The sequence below is a fragment of the Microcaecilia unicolor genome, chromosome 6 (assembly GCF_901765095.1).
Source record: "Microcaecilia unicolor chromosome 6, aMicUni1.1, whole genome shotgun sequence".
Classification (NCBI taxonomy): Eukaryota; Metazoa; Chordata; class Amphibia; order Gymnophiona; family Siphonopidae; genus Microcaecilia; species Microcaecilia unicolor.
Window position 1 is genome coordinate 144,671,107 of NC_044036.1, and position 21,233 is coordinate 144,692,339.

The following is a 21,233-nucleotide window of genomic DNA, read 5'->3' on the forward strand; positions in this document are numbered from 1 at the left end:
GACTGTCTTTCTTCTATGTTTGTACAGCGCTGCGTATGCCTTGTAGCGCTATAGAAATGCTAAATAGTAGTAGTAGTAGTAATAGATTCAACTGTTTTTATGTTTCAACATTTTGTTATGGAACAACCGATACAAAAATAAAATTTTTCACACATATGAATCTACAAAGCCAATTGTCGTCTGTGTTCATTATCAGCATCCAACATTATTTCCCCTCCCCCTTTCCCACCCTCCCCCCCCCCTTCCCTCTTCTTTCCAATGATACCAACCATTTGTGTGTTCCTTCACTCCTCTCTCCCCGATCTCCCTCCTAGCTTGTATTCTGAGATCCCTGAGAGTTCCCTTCCCCCTTCCTTCTCCCCCCTCCCCCCCACTGTCTTTGACTATAGCATCTGTGTGATCAGAATTATCTTTAACCTTCAGGGTGTCGCATTATGCCTATTAAGTAGTAAGCTACGTCCTCTGGGACTTAATGCCTCCAGATAAGGGCCCCATATCCGCTTGAACTTTGCATATCTCTTCGGGGAGCCCCTAGCCTCTCGTGCTTCCCATGATACTAAGAGGTGTACCTGATTTCTCCAGTGCCAGTAAGCCGGCGACTCCGGAGCCGTCCAATACTGCAATACGGTCTTCCGCGCCACCAAGCTAAGCTTACGGCATAAGGTACTTGCCCCCGCTGAGAGTGTCCGGAAGGCCCCTTTAGTGTCCAATACAAAGTGATCCCAAGTTCCCTTTACTGATAAACCTAGCATCCGGGACATAAATCCTTCAACCTGTGTCCAAAATGCCCTTACCCCTGGACATGTCCAAAATGCATGAAATAATGTATGTGGGGTTTGGTTACATTTAATGCAACTCGCTCCTTGCGGGGAGCTTATATGTGACAACTGTTGTCCTGACATATATGCCCGCATGATTGTCCGATAGCCACATTCACGTAGCCTTTCATCTGACGTAAGGGCTGCTATTCCTTTCAGCATGTTTCTCCCTTCCCAACCCACCAAGATTCTCCCTGCCTCCTGTTCCCATCTACCTTTTATACCTTCATAATTTTTTGCAAGAGGTTCCCGACGGGTCCAAGCTTTATGAAGTGCCGACACTGACAGGCCTGTTGCTTCTGTTTCTTGAAAAAAGTCCCTTACTTTTTGCCCCAAACCCTGTCTCAGCATAGGTTGTTCCAAAGCAGATATGTAGTGTTTAATTTGGACATACGCGAACTTATTCCCCCAAGAAACTCCTACTCGTCTCTGCAATTCTTCATAACCAATTAGTTCTCCCTCTTTCCCCAGGAGATGTTCCAATTTCCTAATACCCTCTCTTTCCCATTTTATAAATACTGGATTATCTGTGCCCGGTTGGAAAGTTGGGTTCCCCCTTATTGCCAGTTGGTCAGACACTGTATAGCTCCCCCCCCAACCTCCTCGCCAATCCTTTCCATGCCTCCCTCATTGATGTAAGTATCACACAGCCTCTAAATTGTCGCGGAAGTTGTTTCTGGGTCATATGCAACAAAGTGAGGAAATCATATGGGGCAAAATATTCCCTTTCCATATCAGTCGGAGTATACATGTCAGTCTTACAAACCCAGTCCCCCAGATGACGTAGCAAACACGCTTGGTTATACACATATAGGTCTGGGATTCCCATGCCCCCCTGATTCCAATTCCCTAGCAAATAGGAAAACCTTATCTTTGGCTTCTTTGCTGCCCAACAGAATTTGCCAAAAATTCCATAGAGCCGCTTCAAATCTTTCCGGGTCAGACGAAGCGGTAGTGTCCGCAGCACATAGAGCCACTTGGGAAATATCATCATCTGCACTAAATTTATCCGGCCTCTCAATGATAATGGAAGATTTCCCCAATTTTCCAGATATTTCTTAGTTTCTCTCATCAAATCTTTAATATTAAGTTCATATAACTTCTCCAGTTCCAATGTCAGTCTGATGCCCAGATATCTAAATGAGCCGTCTGCCCAGACTAGTGGAAATGTTCCCCCCCATATCTGTCGCACCTCCTCTGAGGAGGGCAACGCCTCTGATTTGGCTAAATTTATACGTAAGCCCGCAAATTCGCCATATTCCCGTATGATTTCCATTAAGGCTAGAAATGATTCCCTCGGATCCGTCAACAGCACCAGCAAATCATCCGCAAATGCTGCAATTTTAAAATCTCTATCTCCCACCCGTACTCCTCTCACTGAAACATTATCTGCCACGTCCCTAATAAAAGGATCTAAAGTTAAGACAAATAGCAAGGGCGATAGTGGGCATCCCTGTCTTGTTCCTTGAAGTATAGGAAAACATTTTGATTCTACACCATTTACCAAAACTGTGGCCTGAGGTGCATGATATAAGGCTCTAACTGCCGACATAAAGCGCCCCCCAAACCCATACGCCTTTAGCGTAGTAAACATAAAGTCCCATCGTACCTTGTCAAATGCCTTTTCAGCATCGAAACTGACAAGCATTGACGGGATCCCATTCCTCTTCCGAGCTCCTATCGCCATCAGTATCCTCCTCAGGTTTTTTGCTACGGTCCTCCCCTCCACAAATCCCACCTGCGCCTCATGTAACAGTCCCGGCAACATTCCTGCCACCCGATTAGCCATTATCTTGGCCAATATTTTTGCTTCCACATTTAACAAAGAAATGGGGCGGTAGGACTCCGGTTTAGAGGGATCCCTACCCGGCTTTGGCAAGACTACAATTTGCGCCGATGATAATGTATGTGGCAGTTTCTCCACTTCCACCACTCTATCTAGATATCTAGTCAACGTCGGTATGATTTCTTCTCCCAGTGTCTTATAAAATTCCATTCTAAGCCCATCCGGTCCCGGGGTTTTACCAAGTGAACCTCTTGTTATCACCAATGCCACCTCTTCTTCCTGTATTGGCCTATTCAGCTTTTCTATGTCAATCTGCCTCAAAGTTGGCAGGTTAAGATTTTCTAAATAGAGATGTCCCGGCAGCCCCTGGTCTTGCGGCTTATCATATAGTCTGCTATAGAACTTTTGGAAGACCTCGCATATATCCGCATCTTTCCGTACTACCTTCCCCTGACTATCCTTCAACTGAAGCACCCTTCCTCCTCCCCCTTTAGGTTTTGCCAAGCGAGCCAACAAGCGGCCCATCTTGTTACCGTGTCGATATAATTGGTATTTATAGTAGGCTTGGGATTTAGCTGCTCTCTGATGTAAAAGTTCATTTAATGCCACTTGCAATTCCATTAGGCGCGTTCTATGGGCTGTACTATGTGTCTGACCAAACTGTTTACGGGCTTTGCAAATTTGCGCACTCAGTCTCAAAATTTCCCTATTACGAGCCACCCTTACAAAATGTGAGTAACTTATGACTTCTCCTCTTAGTACCGCCTTTGCAGCGTCCCAATACAAAACTGGGTCACTGACATGTCCCCCATTTAAATTTGCATAATCTCGCCAACAACCCACAATTTTCTCTTTAAAGCGTGTATCCCTATATAACTCCATCGGGAACCTCCATCCGCCTCTGCCCCCCCTTTGAGAATTCGTGGACCATTCCATGAATACCCAAGCATGATCCGATATTGTATAGGTCCCTATCTCTGCTTTGAGAACCTTGCTGAACAATCCTGTGGATACCAGCACATAATCAATCCTCGCTTGTGTGGAATGGGCTCTTGATAAATGTGTGTAGTCTCTCTCCTTAGGATGGAGAACTCGCCATACATCAACCAGGTCTAGCAAGCTCCCCATACGGCGCAGTCCCCTATCAGATGCCTCCATATCTCTACGCATCCCCTGTGAACTATCCATCTGTGGATCCCAAACCGTGTTGAAATCACCCCCCACCACCAAATGGGCCCCTGTGCAGTTGACTAGTTGATTAATCACACTAGCATAAAACTTTTTGTCATATTGATTGGGTGCGTAGACATTACACAGTGTAATTTTTTGGCCTTGCATCTCCAATTCAATTATTACAAACCTACCTCCTGGCTCTATGAATATGGGACGAATGGCGGCTGCTACCCCTCTACGGACCAACACCGCCACCCCTCCTTTCTTTCCTATAGCCGCTGCTGCTATGCAATCTCCTACCCACCATGTTTTAAGTTTCGCGTGTTCTGCTTGTGTAAGATGCGTCTCTTGCAGCAGTGCCACATCAACCTTATATCTCTGCAGCTGTTGTAATATTTTAGACCTCTTTATTGGGGAACTAATGCCTCCGACATTCCAAGATACCAGCTTTACCATGAGCTCCACCCATCCAAGATAACAGCAGACTTATTTCCATAAACTTCTCCCCCAGAGAGGCCTCCCAGCCAGCGCCTCTCTGGTTTGAATTCTGCATTTACAATTCTGTGTCCATTACATAGAACCTGGTCACCCCTATCTGTTATTCTCCTTAACATCTTATCACACATACCGTTCCTATTATCTTCCCCACCCCCTGTCCCCCCTCCCTTCCCCCCTCCCCCTTCCCAACCCTGCCTCCCCTTTATCTCTGTTCCCAGTATGGAAACTGTCACGTCTAGACGCCCCCTCATCCTCCCCCTCCTATATCCAACTTAACAACCTCTTTTCTTTTCTTTTAAATTTTTAAAACAAATCTCCAACTCTTATTAACAGAACCCCTTCAAAGTATACCCTATAAACTTTAAACATCCTGCACAATTCCCTCCCCTCCCCCGGAGTAATAGGGGATAGAGAGAGATAACTTATGTCTATGTCCCAACCTCCATCTCTCCAACCCCTAACGCCCATGTAAAGTCCCCTTGATTACTTGTCTCTAATACTCCTTTGTTGCTGCCTTTTGCAGCCAAACCTCCAGTCCGATAGAGCTTCCTGTCTTCATTCACTCTCTCCAAGTGTCGTCTCTCAGCCCGATCCGGTTGCCTGCTCTTCCTCCAACTGTGAGACAAACTTCTGCGCCTCCGCCACTGTGTCAAAAGAGTAGTCTTTTCCCTTGTGAGTAATCTTTAAGTTAGCAGGATATATTAAAGCAAATCTGATTTTCCACTCAAAGAGTTTTGTACATATTGGCGAGAAAGCCCGTCTGCGTCCCGCCACTCCTGCTGAATAGTCCTGGAAACACAGGATCCGCTTATTATCATATGACAGTTGTCTGTCCACACGGGAGTGTTTCAATATAAATTGCTTGTGGGCAAAATTAAGAATCCGCATGATAACCACTCGGGGTTTGTCCATATGAGTCTTGCGGGGTCCTATTCTATGTGCTCTTTCCACCCTTACTGGGCCCATCTCCACCGGAAATGCAACCGCTTTTGCAAGCCAGCGTTCAACCTCCGCTGTTAGATCTTGGTCTCTCACGCTTTCAGGGAACCCCACAAGTCTCAGATTGTTCCGTCTGGATCTGTTCTCCATGTCCTCTAGTTTTTGCTCCACCGACTCCATTTTCTTTTGCATTGTCTTTTGTGTCTCCTCCACTTCCATCACTCTATCTTCCACCTCACTCGTCCTCGTTTGAAAGGCCACACACTCGCGCGTCAGATCCTCCATCCGCGTTTGCAGCTGTTCCAGCCTTGTACTTATAGGTGTCAGACGTCTCTCCAGCATTTCTTCCAAAACCATCGACATTTCTGTGGTGATCTCCGCCACCCAGGCCGATGAAACTGATCCCGCGGGGTCCGGGGACGCCGCCATCTTGGATTCCGCCGATTTGCCTCTAAGTTTTTCCTTCTGTGCCGATTTTGCCGCCATCGGAGCCGTTTTCTTTATGGAGACAATTACCCCTACGTGCTGCTGCTGCTTCAGGTTCGTTGTGCACGTTTTTTCGGGGCCGAAATTCAGTGCGATTTTCGGAGGTTTAGAATAAGGGTCAGAGCGTCGCTCAGTTGCGACCTCCCTTCCTCATAGCGTCACGTGACTCGAGAAGTTTGAATTTAATGCGGAAACGGATAGGGAGCCAGTGAAGTGACTTGAGGAGAGGGCTAATGTGAGCATAGCGACTCTGGCGGAAAATGAGTCGCGCAGCAGAGTTTTGGACTGATTGAAGAGGAGAGAGATGGCTAAGTCGGAGGCCGGTGAGAAGCAGGTTGCAATAAGAGAATGAGAGGTGATAAGAGTGTGGATAAGGGTCCTGGTAGAGTGCTCAGAGAGGAAGGGACGGATTTTGCTGATGTTATAAAGAAAGAAATGACAGGTTTTGGCAATCTGCTGAATGTGAGCAGAGAAGGGGAGAGAGAGGAGTCTAAGATGACCCCAAGGTTACGAGCTGATGAGACAGGGAGAATGAGAGTGGCATCCACAGAAATAGAGAAAGGGGGGAGAGGAGAGGTGGGTTTAGGGTTAGCACCCAATTAGCGCCCAATTATTGATGGATGTGGGTTCATTGTCCAATGTCAGGATCAGTTTAAGTGTGTGCATGTACTTTCCAAGGATCATTTTCAAAGCGAATATAAGCATCTACTTTCCCTTAGAAAACTGGTGTAATTTATGCTCGTACTCCCAGATTCTATATACGACGCCTAAAGTTACATGTGCACAGCTTAATTGGTTAACAAGCCAGTCGTGCCAATAACAAGCAATTATCAGCACTAATTGGCATTAATTAGAATTTGCAAGCGCAGCTTTCTAAGCGTATTCTTTAAAATGGTGTGCATAAATTCTAACGTGTGGATCTGAAAAAGGGGGTGTGGCCATGGGAGAGGCATGTGCAGGTCGTGGGCATGCCTAAATATTACACGCACTATTATAGAGTATGTCTGATCTGTGCCTAAGGGGGTCTTTTACTAAGCCGCTATAATGTTTTTAGCTCACGGTAGAAATCAGCTAAGGGTAAACGCTGAGATGCCCATTATATTCCTGTGTCTCTGTGTTTACTGCCAGCTGATTTCTACCGTGGCTTAGTTAAAAGACCCCTAAGTTACGTGCACGCATTTACACCAGGTTTTAGTTGGTATAAATGGTTGCACCTAAAGGCACTGCGCATAATCTATAAACTGCACCTAAGTTTAGGTGAGGTTTATTGAATAGTGCTAAGGGCTGGTTTTTTTGGCGCCATATATAGAATTCACGCCGTACTGGCTTCATATATTAAGCAGCCTGTTTCAGAATTACTCCTCTAAGGAAGTCACTTCTAACAGTTACATACACTAAGTGTTGTTAACAGGGGCATAGCCAGACTTTGGCGGGAGGGGGGTCCAGAGCCCGAGGTGAGGGGGAACATTTTAGCCCCCCCTGGCGCCGCCACCCCTACCCCATCCCTTTTGACACCCCCTCCCCCCGCCGCAACCAACCCTCCCCCCCCCCCCCCCCCCACCGCCAGGTACCTTTGCTGGTGGGGGTCCACAACCCCCGCCAGCCGAAGTCCCCTTCAGCGCCGGTCTCCAAGTCCGGCGCATTCGCTGATCTGGATTCTGTTTCTGTGAGACCTGGACGTCAGAACTCACAGAAACAGAATCCAGATCAGCAACACGCCGGAGAACGGCGCTGAAGAGGACTTAGGCTGGCAGGGGTTGGGAACCCCCGCTAGCAAAGGTACCTGAGGGTGAAAGGAGGGGGCCAGGGCTAAATCTGCGGGGGCCCATGCCCCCGAGGCCCCACCTAGCTACGCCCCTGGTTGTTAATACATATTGCTACTGTTACTTATAGTAGCTGCATAGGAAGGTCTACCTCAGTGGAATTTAATGAGGTTAAAGAAAACCTACTAGGAATGGACTGCAAGTGTTTTTGTTGTCAAATCATTTAGAAAGTCCTGGTTTAAAATTCTTGTATTTAAGAGAAGTTTCACAAGAACACCGAGATCACATCAGAAAATGAAGTGTACTAATTAATAGAAAAGAAAGGCAGACAACTGGGAAGATACTAATTGGATTAGTTAATAACTCTCAAAAGCCCCCCCCCCTTTTTTTTCCCCATCTGTTTTACTAAGTTTTCCCTTCATTAACCTGTGAGGCACAAAATAACATGTTCTGTATACGGTTTCTTATATCATTTGTAGCAGTCTAGGAGCTCAAACAATTGCAGGCGACACCACCAGCCCCTAGAAGTCTCATTAATAACTCTTGAAATTGTACAGAATTTCATGAGAAATTTCAAAAGGGATTTTTTAGTTATGCATTTTATTTTGTTTCTCCATGGAGTGAGTTTTTTTGCCACATCCTAAAACAGGCAACGTTTTGCGTACACAGGTTAAATTTCTTAGCATACTGTTATAATATGTAAAAAAAAAAAAAAAATCCAAAATTTAAAAAAGCATAGCAGACATCTTCTCTTTGAAAATTACCTCACAGAAAGTAACATGCAGTGGAGAAAGTCAGAGTACACAGTACAAGCAGGTCCAAAAAGAAGCACAAAGGAACCTGAAGAATGGGACCAGTATACTTTATTGATGACCCGATACGGGCTGTGTTTCGGTGTAAACCAACAGCTGCCTCGGGTCAATCTAAAATACGAAGAAAAAACAATACTAACCTGCTGTGTACTATGCACAAAATTTCTTTTTATTTATTTATTTTTGGCATACTTTATAAAATACCTGTGTAAATACCCCGCCCCACCCTGGAAACGCCTCTACTCAGGCCAAATAAACTTATTTGCATATAAGCATAAAAGGTTATGTGTGCATAGTCCAGGAAATTGTGGGCCCCCTTTACCAAGCTGCAGCAAAAGGGGGCTGGCGTCGGTTCATGTTTTACACGCGTATTGAGGCCCCCGTTTACCGCAGCTGGTAAAAGGGAAGGTCTCACTTTCCTGCACAGCCATTTCGGAAGGGGGGGAGCCCTTACCGCCTCCTATTTAGGTGGCGGTAAGAGCTCCCGCACTAACCTTATGGTAACTTGGCAGCGCACAGCACTGCCCGATTATCGCCAGGTACAGTCCAGTGCTACAAAAGCACCAGAAATGACGGCGCAGTAGAGGTGGGAAATACCGCCGGGGGGCTGTTGCGGTGGCCTGGCGGTACTTCCATTATAGTGAGCAGTAAGCCCACATTGGGCTTACCCGCCGCTTAGTAAAAGGAGCCCTGTATAAAAAGCTATTTTTGTACTTAAATTACTGTTTTACCTTTGGAAATGCCTTTTGATTATCCCAAAAATGGTAAAAATATAAATTGATGCATTTTTCTCTTGCTTTTTCATTGCAGAGGTTTGCTTAGGAGAACAGATTATGTTCATGAGGCCCATCTAGTCTTTCCCATTTTCCTTGCTGGTGTGTTACCAGAGACCTTTCCCCTCACTTCCCTGTTAATCCCCTCCACTCAGATTCTGAGATTCTTCCTTCTGCCATCTCCACTGAGCTAAGCTTGTGCTGTGTTTACAGATCTTTTTCTGGCTAGACATACAGGGTTCTGAGTGAGACGCAAACCATTCAGATGCTATTTTCTCAGTTCTAGTAGCTGTAAGCTTGTGCAGCCATCACTCCTCATTTTGGAAGCTGAAATATTTGCTTGACGGTTTGGCACAGTAACAAAATAGTTAACGGCAGAAGGATCAACAGGCCCATCCACTCTGCCAAGTGATTCCTCTCCATGCTGCACGGATATATCACAGATGCCAAGCACATAGCATAAGTGCTTGTTCAGTGTCCCTCCGTGTATAAGAGCTTTTTCTGTCTTGATTGATGTACCACCATCTTGGGCTCCACTTTTTTCATCCCGGCCCCCTTCCCTTTCCACATCTAACAGCAAAGCTCTGTAATCAGCGGAATGTCTGCCAGTACTAGGGTAGCTGTTGCACAAACATCTGGCCTCCTTGGTCTTCTCCACAGCCTGCTAAATAGACCTGGCTATTCAAGCACCTGTATTTCTGTTATAGGACAAGCTACTGCTAAATAATTCTATCATTGCAGCCTTTCAGATTCATTTACTGCCTGCCTGTCTTTGTTGGGGGTGGTTGGTGCAGGAGCAGGGGTGAGGGCAGAAAGCGCAGGGGAGGGGAATTGTGTGCCCACCCAAAATCTCATGTCTGGCGACACCTCTGCTAATGCCGTTTGTTACCGCAGCTTAGTAAAAGGACCCCTAAGTTAAGATTACAATTTTTGTAAGAAAATAACATTAGAAATGTTGATTTAACTTTAAAAAGTACATTCTGTTAATAATCGTTTAGATTTCCCTGGTATCATTTTTAACTACAATAAAATACCGACTCTTTTTTTTTTTTGTTCAGCTGCAAATTGAAGCGTTAATATGTCACGTCTAGAAGCGCTATAGAAATGATAAGTAGTAGTTGTAGTATATACTTGGTCTCTCAGGTGTGTCACAACAGAAGAAAGGACTGGTCTAGATATTTTCCAAATAGTTGCTTAAAGAAATACTGGTTTGCCTCAAATTTTCCAGCTAATAGTACAGATTTGTGTAAACAGCATGCCTTATTTAGTTAGTTATTTAACAAAGCCATGTTTACGCCAAAACAATCGCGCAGGACTTGTCAAATAGGACTATTACATCCAGTTGACAAATTCTCTTTGCTCAAACCCTCGATGTCTCTTTGCCACACTGAACTCTCTCCTCAAAGTGCCTTCACCTCCAACTCCCCCTTCGCTTTCTCCCCAGTCTCTGAGTACTTTCATGATAAGGTTCACAAGATTAAACTTGAATTCTCAACCAGGTCACCTCCACCTCTCCTTCCCTTAGTCCATTCTCTCAACCCTCCAACCCCTGCCTCCTTTTCTGAAATCACTAAAGAGGAAACTACACATCTTCTTTCTTCCTCAAAACTAACTACCTGTTCCTCTGATCCTATTCCCCACCCATCTACTTAACACTATCTCTCCTACTGTCATCCCTTTTATCTGTCATATCCTCAATCTTTCACTTTCCACTGCAACTGTTCCTGATGCCTTCAAACATGCCGTAGTCACACCACTCCTTAAAAAAACCTTAATTGGACCCTACCTGTCCTTCCAACTATCGCCCCATCTCCCGCCTCCCTTTCCTATCCAAGATACTTGAACGTGCCGTTCACTGTCGTTGCCTTGACTTTCTTTCATCTCAAGCTATTCTTGATCCACTTCAATGACCTATTCCTGGCCAGATCCAAAAGGCTCTATTCTATTCTCATCCCTCTTGATCTATCTGCTGATTTTGACACTGTTGATCACAGCCTACTCCTTGATACGCTGTCCTCACTTTGATTTCAGGGCTCTATCCCACTGTCAGTTGGTGTACCTCAGGGATCTGTCCTGGGACCTCTTCTTTTCTCCATCTATACTTCTTCCCTTGGTACTCTGATCTCAACCCATGGTTTTCAGTATCATCTTTACGCTGACGACTCCCAGATCTACCTCTCCACACCAGAAATCTCAGCAGGAATCCAGGCCAAAGTATCAGCCTGCCTGTCTGACATTGCTGCCTGGATGTCTCACCGCCATCTGAAACTAAACATGACCAAGACTGAGCTTCTTATCTTTCCACCTAAACCAACCTCTCCGCTTCCCCCATTCTCTATTTCTGTGGATAACACTCTCATCCTTCCTGTCTCATCAGCTCGTAACCTTGGGGTCATCTTCGACTTCTCCCTCTCCTTCTCTGCACATATTCAGCAGACTGCTAAAACCTGTTGTTTCTTTCTCTATAATATCACCAAAATTCGCCCTTTCCTTTCTGAGCACACTATCAGAATCCTCATCCACACTCTTATCACCTCTCGCTTAGACTATTGTAACTTGCTTTTCACAGGTCTCCCACTTAGCCATCTCTCTCCTCCTCAATCTGTTCAAAATTCTGCTGCACGACTAATATTCCACCAATGTCGCTATGCTCATATTAGCCCTCAAGTCACTTCACTGGCTCCCTATCCATTTCCGCATACAGTTCAAACTCCTCAGTACCTCTCAACTCTCATCTCTCCCTACACTCCTCCCTGGAACTCCGTTCACTGGGTAAATCTCTCTTATCTGCACCCTTCTCCTCCACCGCTAACTCCAGACTCAGTTCCTTTTAGCTTGCTGCACCATATGCCTGGAATAGACTTCCTGAGCCAGTACGTCAAGCTCCATCTTTGGCCTTCTTCAAATCTAAGCTAAAAGCCCACCTTTTTGATGCTGCTTTTAACTCCTAACCCTTATTCACTTGTTCAGAACCCTTATTTTATCATCCTCTCTTTAATATTCCCTTATCTCTGATTTGTCCTGATTGTCCTAATTAGATTGTAAGCTCTGTCGAGAAGGGACTGTCTCTTTATACTCAAGTGTACAGTGCTGCGTACGTCTAGTAGCGCTATAGAAATGATAAGTAGTAGTAGTAGGACTTTAAACGGTCTTTCAGCCAATGTTTAGAATAGATAGTTGACTTTCCTGGCATTCACGATGGTCTTTGGCAGCTCTCGTTCATTTCAAAGGTGCCAGTGTACTGCCGCGGATCTTCTTGTATTGTTTTCAAGAATTTACTTTGACTTTTCTTTCTCCGGGAAGAAGCAGGATGCAGATGTAACTGATGGGTGACATCATTCAGCAGAGCCCAACGTGGGAATCGCTCCCCAGCAACTATTTCAGAAGCCTTTGAGAGCAGCTCACCGCATGCGCCTGCCTTCCCGCCCATCAACGCCGTGCGGGCTAGATCAGTTATGTCTTTTCCAAGAGCAGTATGAACTTGTTTCTTGCCTCTTACCACACAGCTCGTGTCTTCAGAGTTTTTTCGCATTGCAGTCTTTCTGTGTTGTTTTTTGTGTGTGTGATTGCTCAGGCAGGGCTAGTATTCTCTCCTTTTTTAAGCCACTAGTAGGGTTTTTCAGTATTTCTGAGTTTCCTTTCTTATTTTCTTAGTCCCCTTAAGGCTTCGGGCACCCAGTCGGGGACTTTGATTCTGTTTTGGCTATTTTTCCTACCCTATCCCAGAAAACTCCCAGTGGTTTTAAAAATAGCACCTTGTGCAGTAGGACCATGTCCTTTTTGAATTCCCATCATTGGTAGCTGTTGAGTGTGGGGCCCGATCACAATCCTTTTTCTTGTAAACTCTGTTTACAGATGTAAAGAAGTGGCATTTGAGGTGATGAAAAGCAGCACGAATGGATTTTGGTGCCAGTCCATCGATTTCAGCATCAGTCCCTATAACTCTGGGAGTTGTATTAGACACTGGAGATGCATAGGCGTCAAGAGGGCCTTCATCTTCCTCAACATTGAGTGTTGATAGCAGCTGCTAGGATTGAGCATCCTCCAGTCCCCTCCCGAGGGGGAGGAAGTATTTGCCATCATCCTCATCAATACTGTGGGATTCTGATACCAAGCACAGGGCAGAGGACAAGAAGCATCGGCATCAGTCCCTCTCGAATCAAGACACTGAGCATTGATACCCTTAAAGCTCCTCAATGTAAGGGCCGCTCACTCTCGCAGGAACCAGATGAGGTGCAACAACCTCTGTCGAGCCGAGACCAGTTCATCAATACTACCATGATGTCTGCGAAGGATGTGACGTCCTCTGAGAACACACAGGATGCTTATTCTGACTGCCCCACCCTCCTCCCCTTGGAGTTGCATTGTATCTGCTCTACTATTAGGCTGACATCTGGTCCCATGTGGTGATGGGCAGCAAGGCACTTGTCTGCACAGTGATCCACTCAAAGGCTTCTGTAATGGTCACCGGAGAGCGATTCCCACGCTGGGCTTTGTCAGATGACATCACCCATCAGAATATGCTTACTGCTGTATAGAGCCTGACCGACATTTGGTTTCAGTTTCGTTTCTGATGCCAAAACCAACACGAAAAGCTGTTTTCAGCAAGTTTCTGTTTCTGCAAACAAACTTTTTGTAGGCTATTGGTTATGGCCAAAACTGGTCTCTTGTTTACGGTGGTTGCCGAAACCATGACCTCAGAAGAGACTCTCACTTCTGGCAACAAAAGGAGCAGCAGTAGCTCAACTCCGGTAGGAAAAGAAGCTCACCTCCGGCAGCAAAAAAAAAAGTGTGCTCAAACTACTACTGCTATGCTAACGTTCATTAAAGGGCCCAAGAGTGCAATCAGTGTATCAGAAAAATACCAAACAGAACCCAGATCCAAAGAGATTCAGGTTCAATACATTTACTAGCAAAATAGCTTGAGGCTCTGAGACTGCACTGAAATAATATGCATAGCATAACTTCCCTTCAAGCAGCCTGTTTACTTCCAGCTTCAAGCGGTGAATTGTGCTGTAACTGCTGTTGCTGTGGACATTGTTTCAGTTTTGGTTATGAACGAAATTGGGTGGCTAGTTTTGGCTACAGTTTCGGTTTCGGCCGAAAAGGAGAAACCGTTTTGTTGGCAGTTTCAGTTTTGGCCGAAACTGTGTTGTGGTCAGGCTCTACTGCTGTTGTTCTCAGAGAACACCTGCTACAGGTGAGTAACTTCAGCGTTTTAATATTTGAGACTCAATCATCTGGGTAGCAGTGTTAGGGGAAAGGAAATTAAACTTGCAATTCAGGCTTGAGTATTGCAATTGTATATTTCAACAAAGCTTACTCTTTGGTCAGCTACATAGTACAGATGGCTTATTTCCAAAGGCAGAGTAGCTGGGCATTTCAACAAAAGAAGATCTTTGCGCTGACTTTTCTCCTAGACTGTCCTTGTGTTCGTCCGTTGTGTGAGTGGAACTGAGAGAGTACCAAGCCAAAGCAAAACAAAATCCTGAAAGCTCTGAGCTCAGAGTGTTGTCCTGTGCTATAGACCGCAGCTTTTAATTCACTTACCATGCCGGAAAGGCTGCTGTGATTGTGACAGGATTATAATTTTAACTAAAACAAAAAAAGTTTTGGGTGTGGAAATACAGAATCCCTAGACAAACAAATCAAATCAACAAAAATCCACAATATGAAACTGTTTATAAAAGGAAGGAAAAAACCTCAAAGAACTTAAAAACCATGTCGATTTACAGAGTTGAACAGATCGAACAATCTTCTCCTCATCATCGGCGAAAAACCATCCTTATTGATGATTTGAATCAGAAGTGCTTCCGATGCAACCCCGCTAACCAGGACCCTGAAGCAGCAGAGCGAAACGCTGGCCATCGTCAGCCTGTGGCGAGGAGAGAAGAAATCAGTTCAGCACAAGTCCCACAAGTGTCTCATCAACAGTAAATGCCGTTGACAAACTTTGGTGCTTTTGCTATTGTGACTGCTTCATTTGGGAGCGATAGTTAAGATCTGAACTTTTGTTAATCCGCTGTAGCTTACCACAGTACAGACTACACCACTAAACTTTTGATTAATATTGCAATTATAATTGTAAACATAAAAACAGATAAAGACATCAATAAATATAAGTAGTTCATCACACACTTTTTTGAACTTCCATTACCCCAACTGCAGAGGTCTTAAGTACAAATCTTTACATGCATCTAGTTTCTCTTATACCTGTACACAACTATGGAATAAACTACCTAACGCCATAAAATCAACGCATGATCTGGCAGCCTTCCAAAAATTACTAAAAACCTACCTGTTCAAAGAGACTTACAAAGAGAATCCTCCATAATGTCTTGACTAATCTACATCAGTACTAGCCAATATTGAACTCTCTAAATTAAGACACTTTAATCCACATTATCATTACTGAACATTATACCTTGTCTTACCCCCACTCACATATTCCGAATTACTTACTTATTACTTCTAATTTACCTGTTTTTCTTTGTACCTTATTTGCAACAATATTTTATTCTGTTAATGATGTCCGCCTTTGCGACATAATGTAAGCCACATTGAGCCTGCAAATAGCTGGGAAAATGTGGGATACAAATGCAGCAAATAAATAAATAAGGAAGCATTTTTTTTTATTACATTTGTACCCCGCGCTTTCCCACTCATGGCAGGCTCAATGCGGCTTACATGGGGCAATGGAGGGTTAAGTGACTTGCCCAGATTTTTGCCGATGATGAAGAGAGGATTATAATTTTAACCCATTTGTTTAAATTGTAATTGTAGCAAGTTTGTCCTCAGTTAAGTCCCAGAGACAAACTAAAGATCCATTGGATCTCTCTCTCTCTCTTTTTTTTTTAAACTGGCTTGTGCTGGGTGGAAGACATTGGTGGGGAGGTGGCAGAAGACAAAGACAGGGTTAAAGTTGTGTAGTTGTATTGGTCCGTTTTAAAGATAATAAATAGAAAACAAAAGAAAAAAAAATAGGGTGCTACCTTTTTTATTGGATTAACAATACTTTTTTTTATATAAGCTTTTGAAGACAGAATCATCTTCTTCAGGTCATGTTAAAGCTATAACCCCCATTATGCAGCTCTGTGAATTCAGGTGTGTGTGCGCGCGTGTGTGTGTGTGTTTTTTTTTTTATTACAATGCTTAAGATGTGTGTGGGGGGTGTTTGGCTAAAGCTGATAAGTGCTTTAACTCCAAGGATTGTTATTGTCTTACGGTTGCAGTTAATTCATGCAAGGACTGTCATTCGATTTGCCCTTGTCTTTCAAAAACATCGCATTCCTTTTGGAAAATAAATCGCACCATTCTGTGTTGTCCTGGGTAATCACTTGCCCTCAGAGGTTAAGATATAAAGATCTCTGAGACAGTTCAACAGTGAGAAGGAGCACTTCAGCCTTTTCCATGCAGGAGTAACACACATTACATTATCAGCTGTTTCCTAGGATGTCACTATGTCATGCCTTGCAGGTTAGCAAGACTTCGGCAGAGGAAATGAAAGCCAGGCATTTACCACACAATTTATAGTAAGCTGGCCCTTGCAGGAAGTGGTGAAAAGTTGATTGATGGTTCGCAGAGCTTTATAGCAAGAAACAGGATGTATGACTGTTATTTCTACGCATTACTTCTCTCTCCCTCATGTATGTAATTTTTTTTTTTTTTTTGCATTTTACTTGGTGTAGACTAAGGTATCGGTTTCTTTTTGATGTGCTTATTAAATCTGAGATACTTGAAGGTATTGTAGATCACCACAAAGACACTAACTATACAACACAATACTTGTGTTCTGCTACAAACCAACAAAGGCTCTGTGCAGGTCACAATAAAAAAAAAATGCTATCCATTTCCAGTGAATTCCAAATATTAAGACAATTTACGTTTCAATCCAATAATTTATGAAATAAAAAGAGTCTTCAATAGCTTTCTAAACTTTAGATAATAACACACTTCAGATCTAATACAAAATGTAATAGTATTCCTATATCGAACAGCTAGACATGCAAAACTGTCAGTATAATATTTCTTAAACCAGAGAGATCACACTGAAGGACAGAAAAGGGCTAGAGTACTTTGACTGCAAAAAACGTAATATTGAAGCAAACTCATTTAAAAATAATTTTTTAAATATATTTGATGCTCAAAGCAAGATTTTATTGGCCAATAGGACATATTCCTATCAGGGGTGTAGTTAGGTGGGGCCAAAGGGGCATGGGCCCCCACAGATTTAGTCCTGACCCTCTCCACGTTTGTGCAGGATGTCAGGATTCACAGCACAGATCAGCGAATGAGCGATCACGCCGGAGACCTTCGCTGAAGACTAAAGCTGGCAGAGGTTGGGGACCCCCGCCAGCAAAGATACCTTGCGGCGGCGGCGGGGGGGTCGAAAGTGGCGGGTGGGTTGAAAATAGCAGGGGAGGGTTGGCGGCGGGGGGGGAGGTGGGCTAAAATGTGCCCCCTCCCCACCTTGGGCTCTGGTACCCTTTCCCGCCGAGGTCTGGCTACACCCCTGATTCCTATGGGCGTTTCTAGTGTTTAGAGTGCGCTAAAATTGCGCACCTTTGTAAAAGACGCCTTTAGTAAAAGGATCCCTAATTTCCCAGTAAGCTCAAACAGCACAGTGTGATGTGGGTGTGGTCTTCTGAGTGGGAGGGGCTAACACTAATAGCAGGTGATGCAGATTTTCAGAACAGGCAAAAACTATTATCAGAAACGAGTCAATATCAGTAGTTATTTATTTCATTGCATCTCCTTGAACATTTATTATTTATTTTCTAGGTCTAAAAAGTTGGCAGCACTTGGTAAGATTTTACAGACTTCCAGACTTTCTAAAGCAGACATGAATTTTGAACTTGAAGAGCTAGAAGCGGCAGCACGTCTAGTGAAAGAGGAGGAAGATGAGGCACAGGCAGCCGGCTCAGAAGGCCGCGGTCGCCTGGATACTGCTGAACTTGAGACAAGTGACTCTGAAGGGTCGACCAGCACTTCAACATCTGAGACAGAGTCATCTGAATTCAGTGAAGAAGAGTCGTCCGAGGAGGGAGATGTACAAATCAATGATTCTGAAGACGCTCTCCAGGAGAGAAGCCTAACCGCAAACACTGACAGCAGCAAGTGCAACAAAACCACAGACACTTCGCAGTCTGCATCTATTCCTGGAGAAGTGATTGAGAAACTAGGAGCCAGGCTGTACACGGCAGTTGTTCTGTCAGACACTCTTGAAGGAGGAACAGCCCACAACTCTGGCACTTTACAGAATGAAGCAGAAGAGTATGCAGTCGGAGTTGTACATTCAGCCAAGAAGCCCCATCAAGGAGATAATTTCTTGGAAGTGTCTCCAAGGAAAAATCTGCTGCTTGTTGTTGGGAACTCAGATGAAGAAGGCAGTGGTGTAAATTAAGAAATATTCACCTTTTTGGTCATCGTTTGAAAGGGATTTCCTTGGAAGCCAGGCTTTTACAGTATACTTTTAGGTTTTGGAAAGTATTTGTCATATGGTTGAAAGAAAGTTTCCTTAGAGCAAATGTCAGATTTTCTGCAAAAAACTGAAAAGGGTGAAGTCCTTAAAGGATGCTAATAAAATAATCCTTTTTTTTTTTTTTTTTTTTTGGGGGGGGGGGGGGGGGGGACATGTGTCTGTTGCACAAACAAGGAACAGGGATTTTGAACTTCTTCACCACCTAAAAACGCTCAGGTCATGGGGAGAAGAAAAGGAAGAGAAAATGCAGCCCTGGTGGCTCCAATCTTGGTTTCCAGTTTGTTCAACAATGAATTGTTGTGTTGTTGTTTTTTTTTGTAATAGGAAATGCACCTTAGTGGTTTCATCCTTACCGCAGGAATTTTGACTTGCTTTTGGCAGATTTAAATCTCACCACAAGTAGGCCATTTTTATTGAATGCAATGCAAAATGAGACTCGCATGCCTTGTAAGTGGATATTCTACATACTCAGAACTGAGTTGTCAGCAGAGGTAGGCATCTTGACTGTCAGAAAATCAAGAACTTTGCCAGTATAATTTTTCTTAAAAAAATACTGTTAGTCCACTTTGATTTCCAAAAAATGAAGAAGCATTTAATGATTACTGTAAGATGAGGTAGTTTTATTTTTGTTTAATTATTCTGTTTTGTATAGTAGTGTGTGTTTTTGTTTGCGTTATATATTTTATTATTGTTTATGTATTTTCTGCCTGGAGTTTTTTTATGAATGCCAAAATATAATTGTAAATTATGAATTGTGGTTGGCACAGTTTTATTGGACTAATATTTGTAAGCTAATATTCATGAGCTAAGGTTTACCCTGATAAAGGAGCCTTTTACTAAGCTGTGGTAAAAGGGGCCCTGTTTTTGCCACCTGCCAGGGCTCTTTTTACCTCAGCGGGTGAAAAGACCAGTAAAAGAAATGGCCATGTGGTAAGTTCGTACTTGCCATGCAGCCATTTTGGGAGGAGGGAACAATTATTGAGGTGGCGGTAAGGGCTCCCACGCTATCCCAGAGGTAACCGGGGCAGCGCACGGCACTGCCTGATTACTGCCGGGTAACCCCTGCACTAGAAAATCAGACCTTTTGTTTCTGTAGCGCCGGAAATGGCACGCGCACTGGGGGTGGAACCGCCAGCAGCACCCACGTTGGGCAGGCAGTAATTCTGGGTTGCCATACAGCAAGCCTTTATTAAAAAGGCCCCATAGAGCAGACACTTTTAATAAAAGCCCATTTCTAGGGCTAAAGTGGAGTGGAGGAGTGGCCTAGTGGTTAGGGTGCTGGACTTTGGTCCTGGGGAACTGAGTTCGATTCCCACTTCAGGCACAGGCAGCTCTTGTGACTCTGGGCAAGTCACTTAACCCTCCATTGCCCCATGTAAGCCACATTGAGCCTGCCATGAGTGGGAAAGCATGGGGTACAAATGCAAAAAAAAAAAAAAAAAAATTTACCAGTAAAAATGGCTTTCAGAATTGCCCTCTTAATTAACATTTGAGCTGTCATTTTGTTGTGGAGATCTGGTGAAGGGCGAAGCTCGGAGCAGAATTACCTCTAGTTGTATTCAGTAACAAAAAAAAAAAAATCTTGTTTTCTATGAAAAGCGACTGGAGCAGATCCCTTGATCAGCAGCTACTGTTTACAGCAGTGTTTCCCAAATGCAGTTCTGGAGTACCCCCTTGCCAGTCAGGTTTCCAGGATATCCACATTGAATATGCATGAAAGAGATTTGCATATAATGGAGGCAGTGTGTGCAAATCAAGTTCCTCATATTCATTCTGGATATCCTGAAAACCTGACTGGCAAGAGGGGTAGTCCAGGACCGGATTTGGGAAACACTGTTTTACAGTTTCAAGTTACAAATGCATACATAGAGCGGTTAATGTGACTGTGTATAGTATTTATGCTTTAATGCACAGGGGAAACTTTTCAGCGTTCCATGCAAAGTTTATTTTCAAAGGTAAACTCTCCAGAGTATTGCACTGAAACAGTTTCAAATTACAAATGCATACATAGAGCGGTTAATGTGCCTGTGTATAGTATTTATGCTTTAATGCACAGGGGAAACACTTCAGCGTCCCATGCAAAGTTTATTTTCAAAGGTAAACTCTCCAGAGTATTGCACTGAAATTGTTGTGGCATGCACTCCACGGGTACAAAAAAGGATTTTTGCACTTTGGACCTGCTGTATATCGAGTGCAGGATACCCTCTGAAAAACATAGTAACATAGTAGATGACGGCAGAAAAAGACCTGCACGGTCCATCCAGTCTGCCCAACAAGATAAACTCATATGTGCTACTTTTTGTGTATACCTTACCTTGATTTGTATCTGCCATTTTCAAGGCACAGGCCGTAGAAGTCTTGCCCAGCACTAGCCCACCTTGCAACCACTAGCCCCGCCTCCCCCCACCGGCTCTGCCACCCAATCTCGGCTAAGCTTCTGAAAAGTGCATGCAGTGATTCTAAAATTAAATCTGTATATGTGCTTTTCCTCTAATCTAAATCCACCATTTCTCTGCTGTGGATAAAAGTAGACCTGGGGCCGGATCCAGTCGTTGGTGCCCAAATGTGGGCGTTTGGGGTGCTATTCTCGAAAGGGCGTTCTTTATGGAATAGCGGATAGAGCCCATTCTCGTGCTGAAACTTGGTGTAAATGCCAGTGCTCGACATTTGGGTGCGGGCATGGCACTATTCTATAACTCAGGGG

General features: G+C 44.1%; 1 protein-coding gene across 5 annotated transcripts in view; it reads left to right on the plus strand.

Annotated features, from left to right (window-relative positions):
• SHQ1 (SHQ1, H/ACA ribonucleoprotein assembly factor) overlaps window positions 1-18,638 on the plus strand; it is a 118,314-nt gene extending 99,676 nt beyond the window's left edge. For all 5 annotated transcript variants that reach the window (XM_030206884.1, XM_030206885.1, XM_030206888.1 and 2 more), the window contains exon 12: window positions 17,830-18,638. In XM_030206884.1, coding sequence (XP_030062744.1) covers window positions 17,830-18,451 — 622 coding nt within the window. In that variant the 3' untranslated portion in view covers window positions 18,452-18,638. The remainder of the gene's footprint in view (window positions 1-17,829) is intronic.
• The last annotated feature ends 2,595 nt before the right edge of the window (window positions 18,639-21,233 follow it).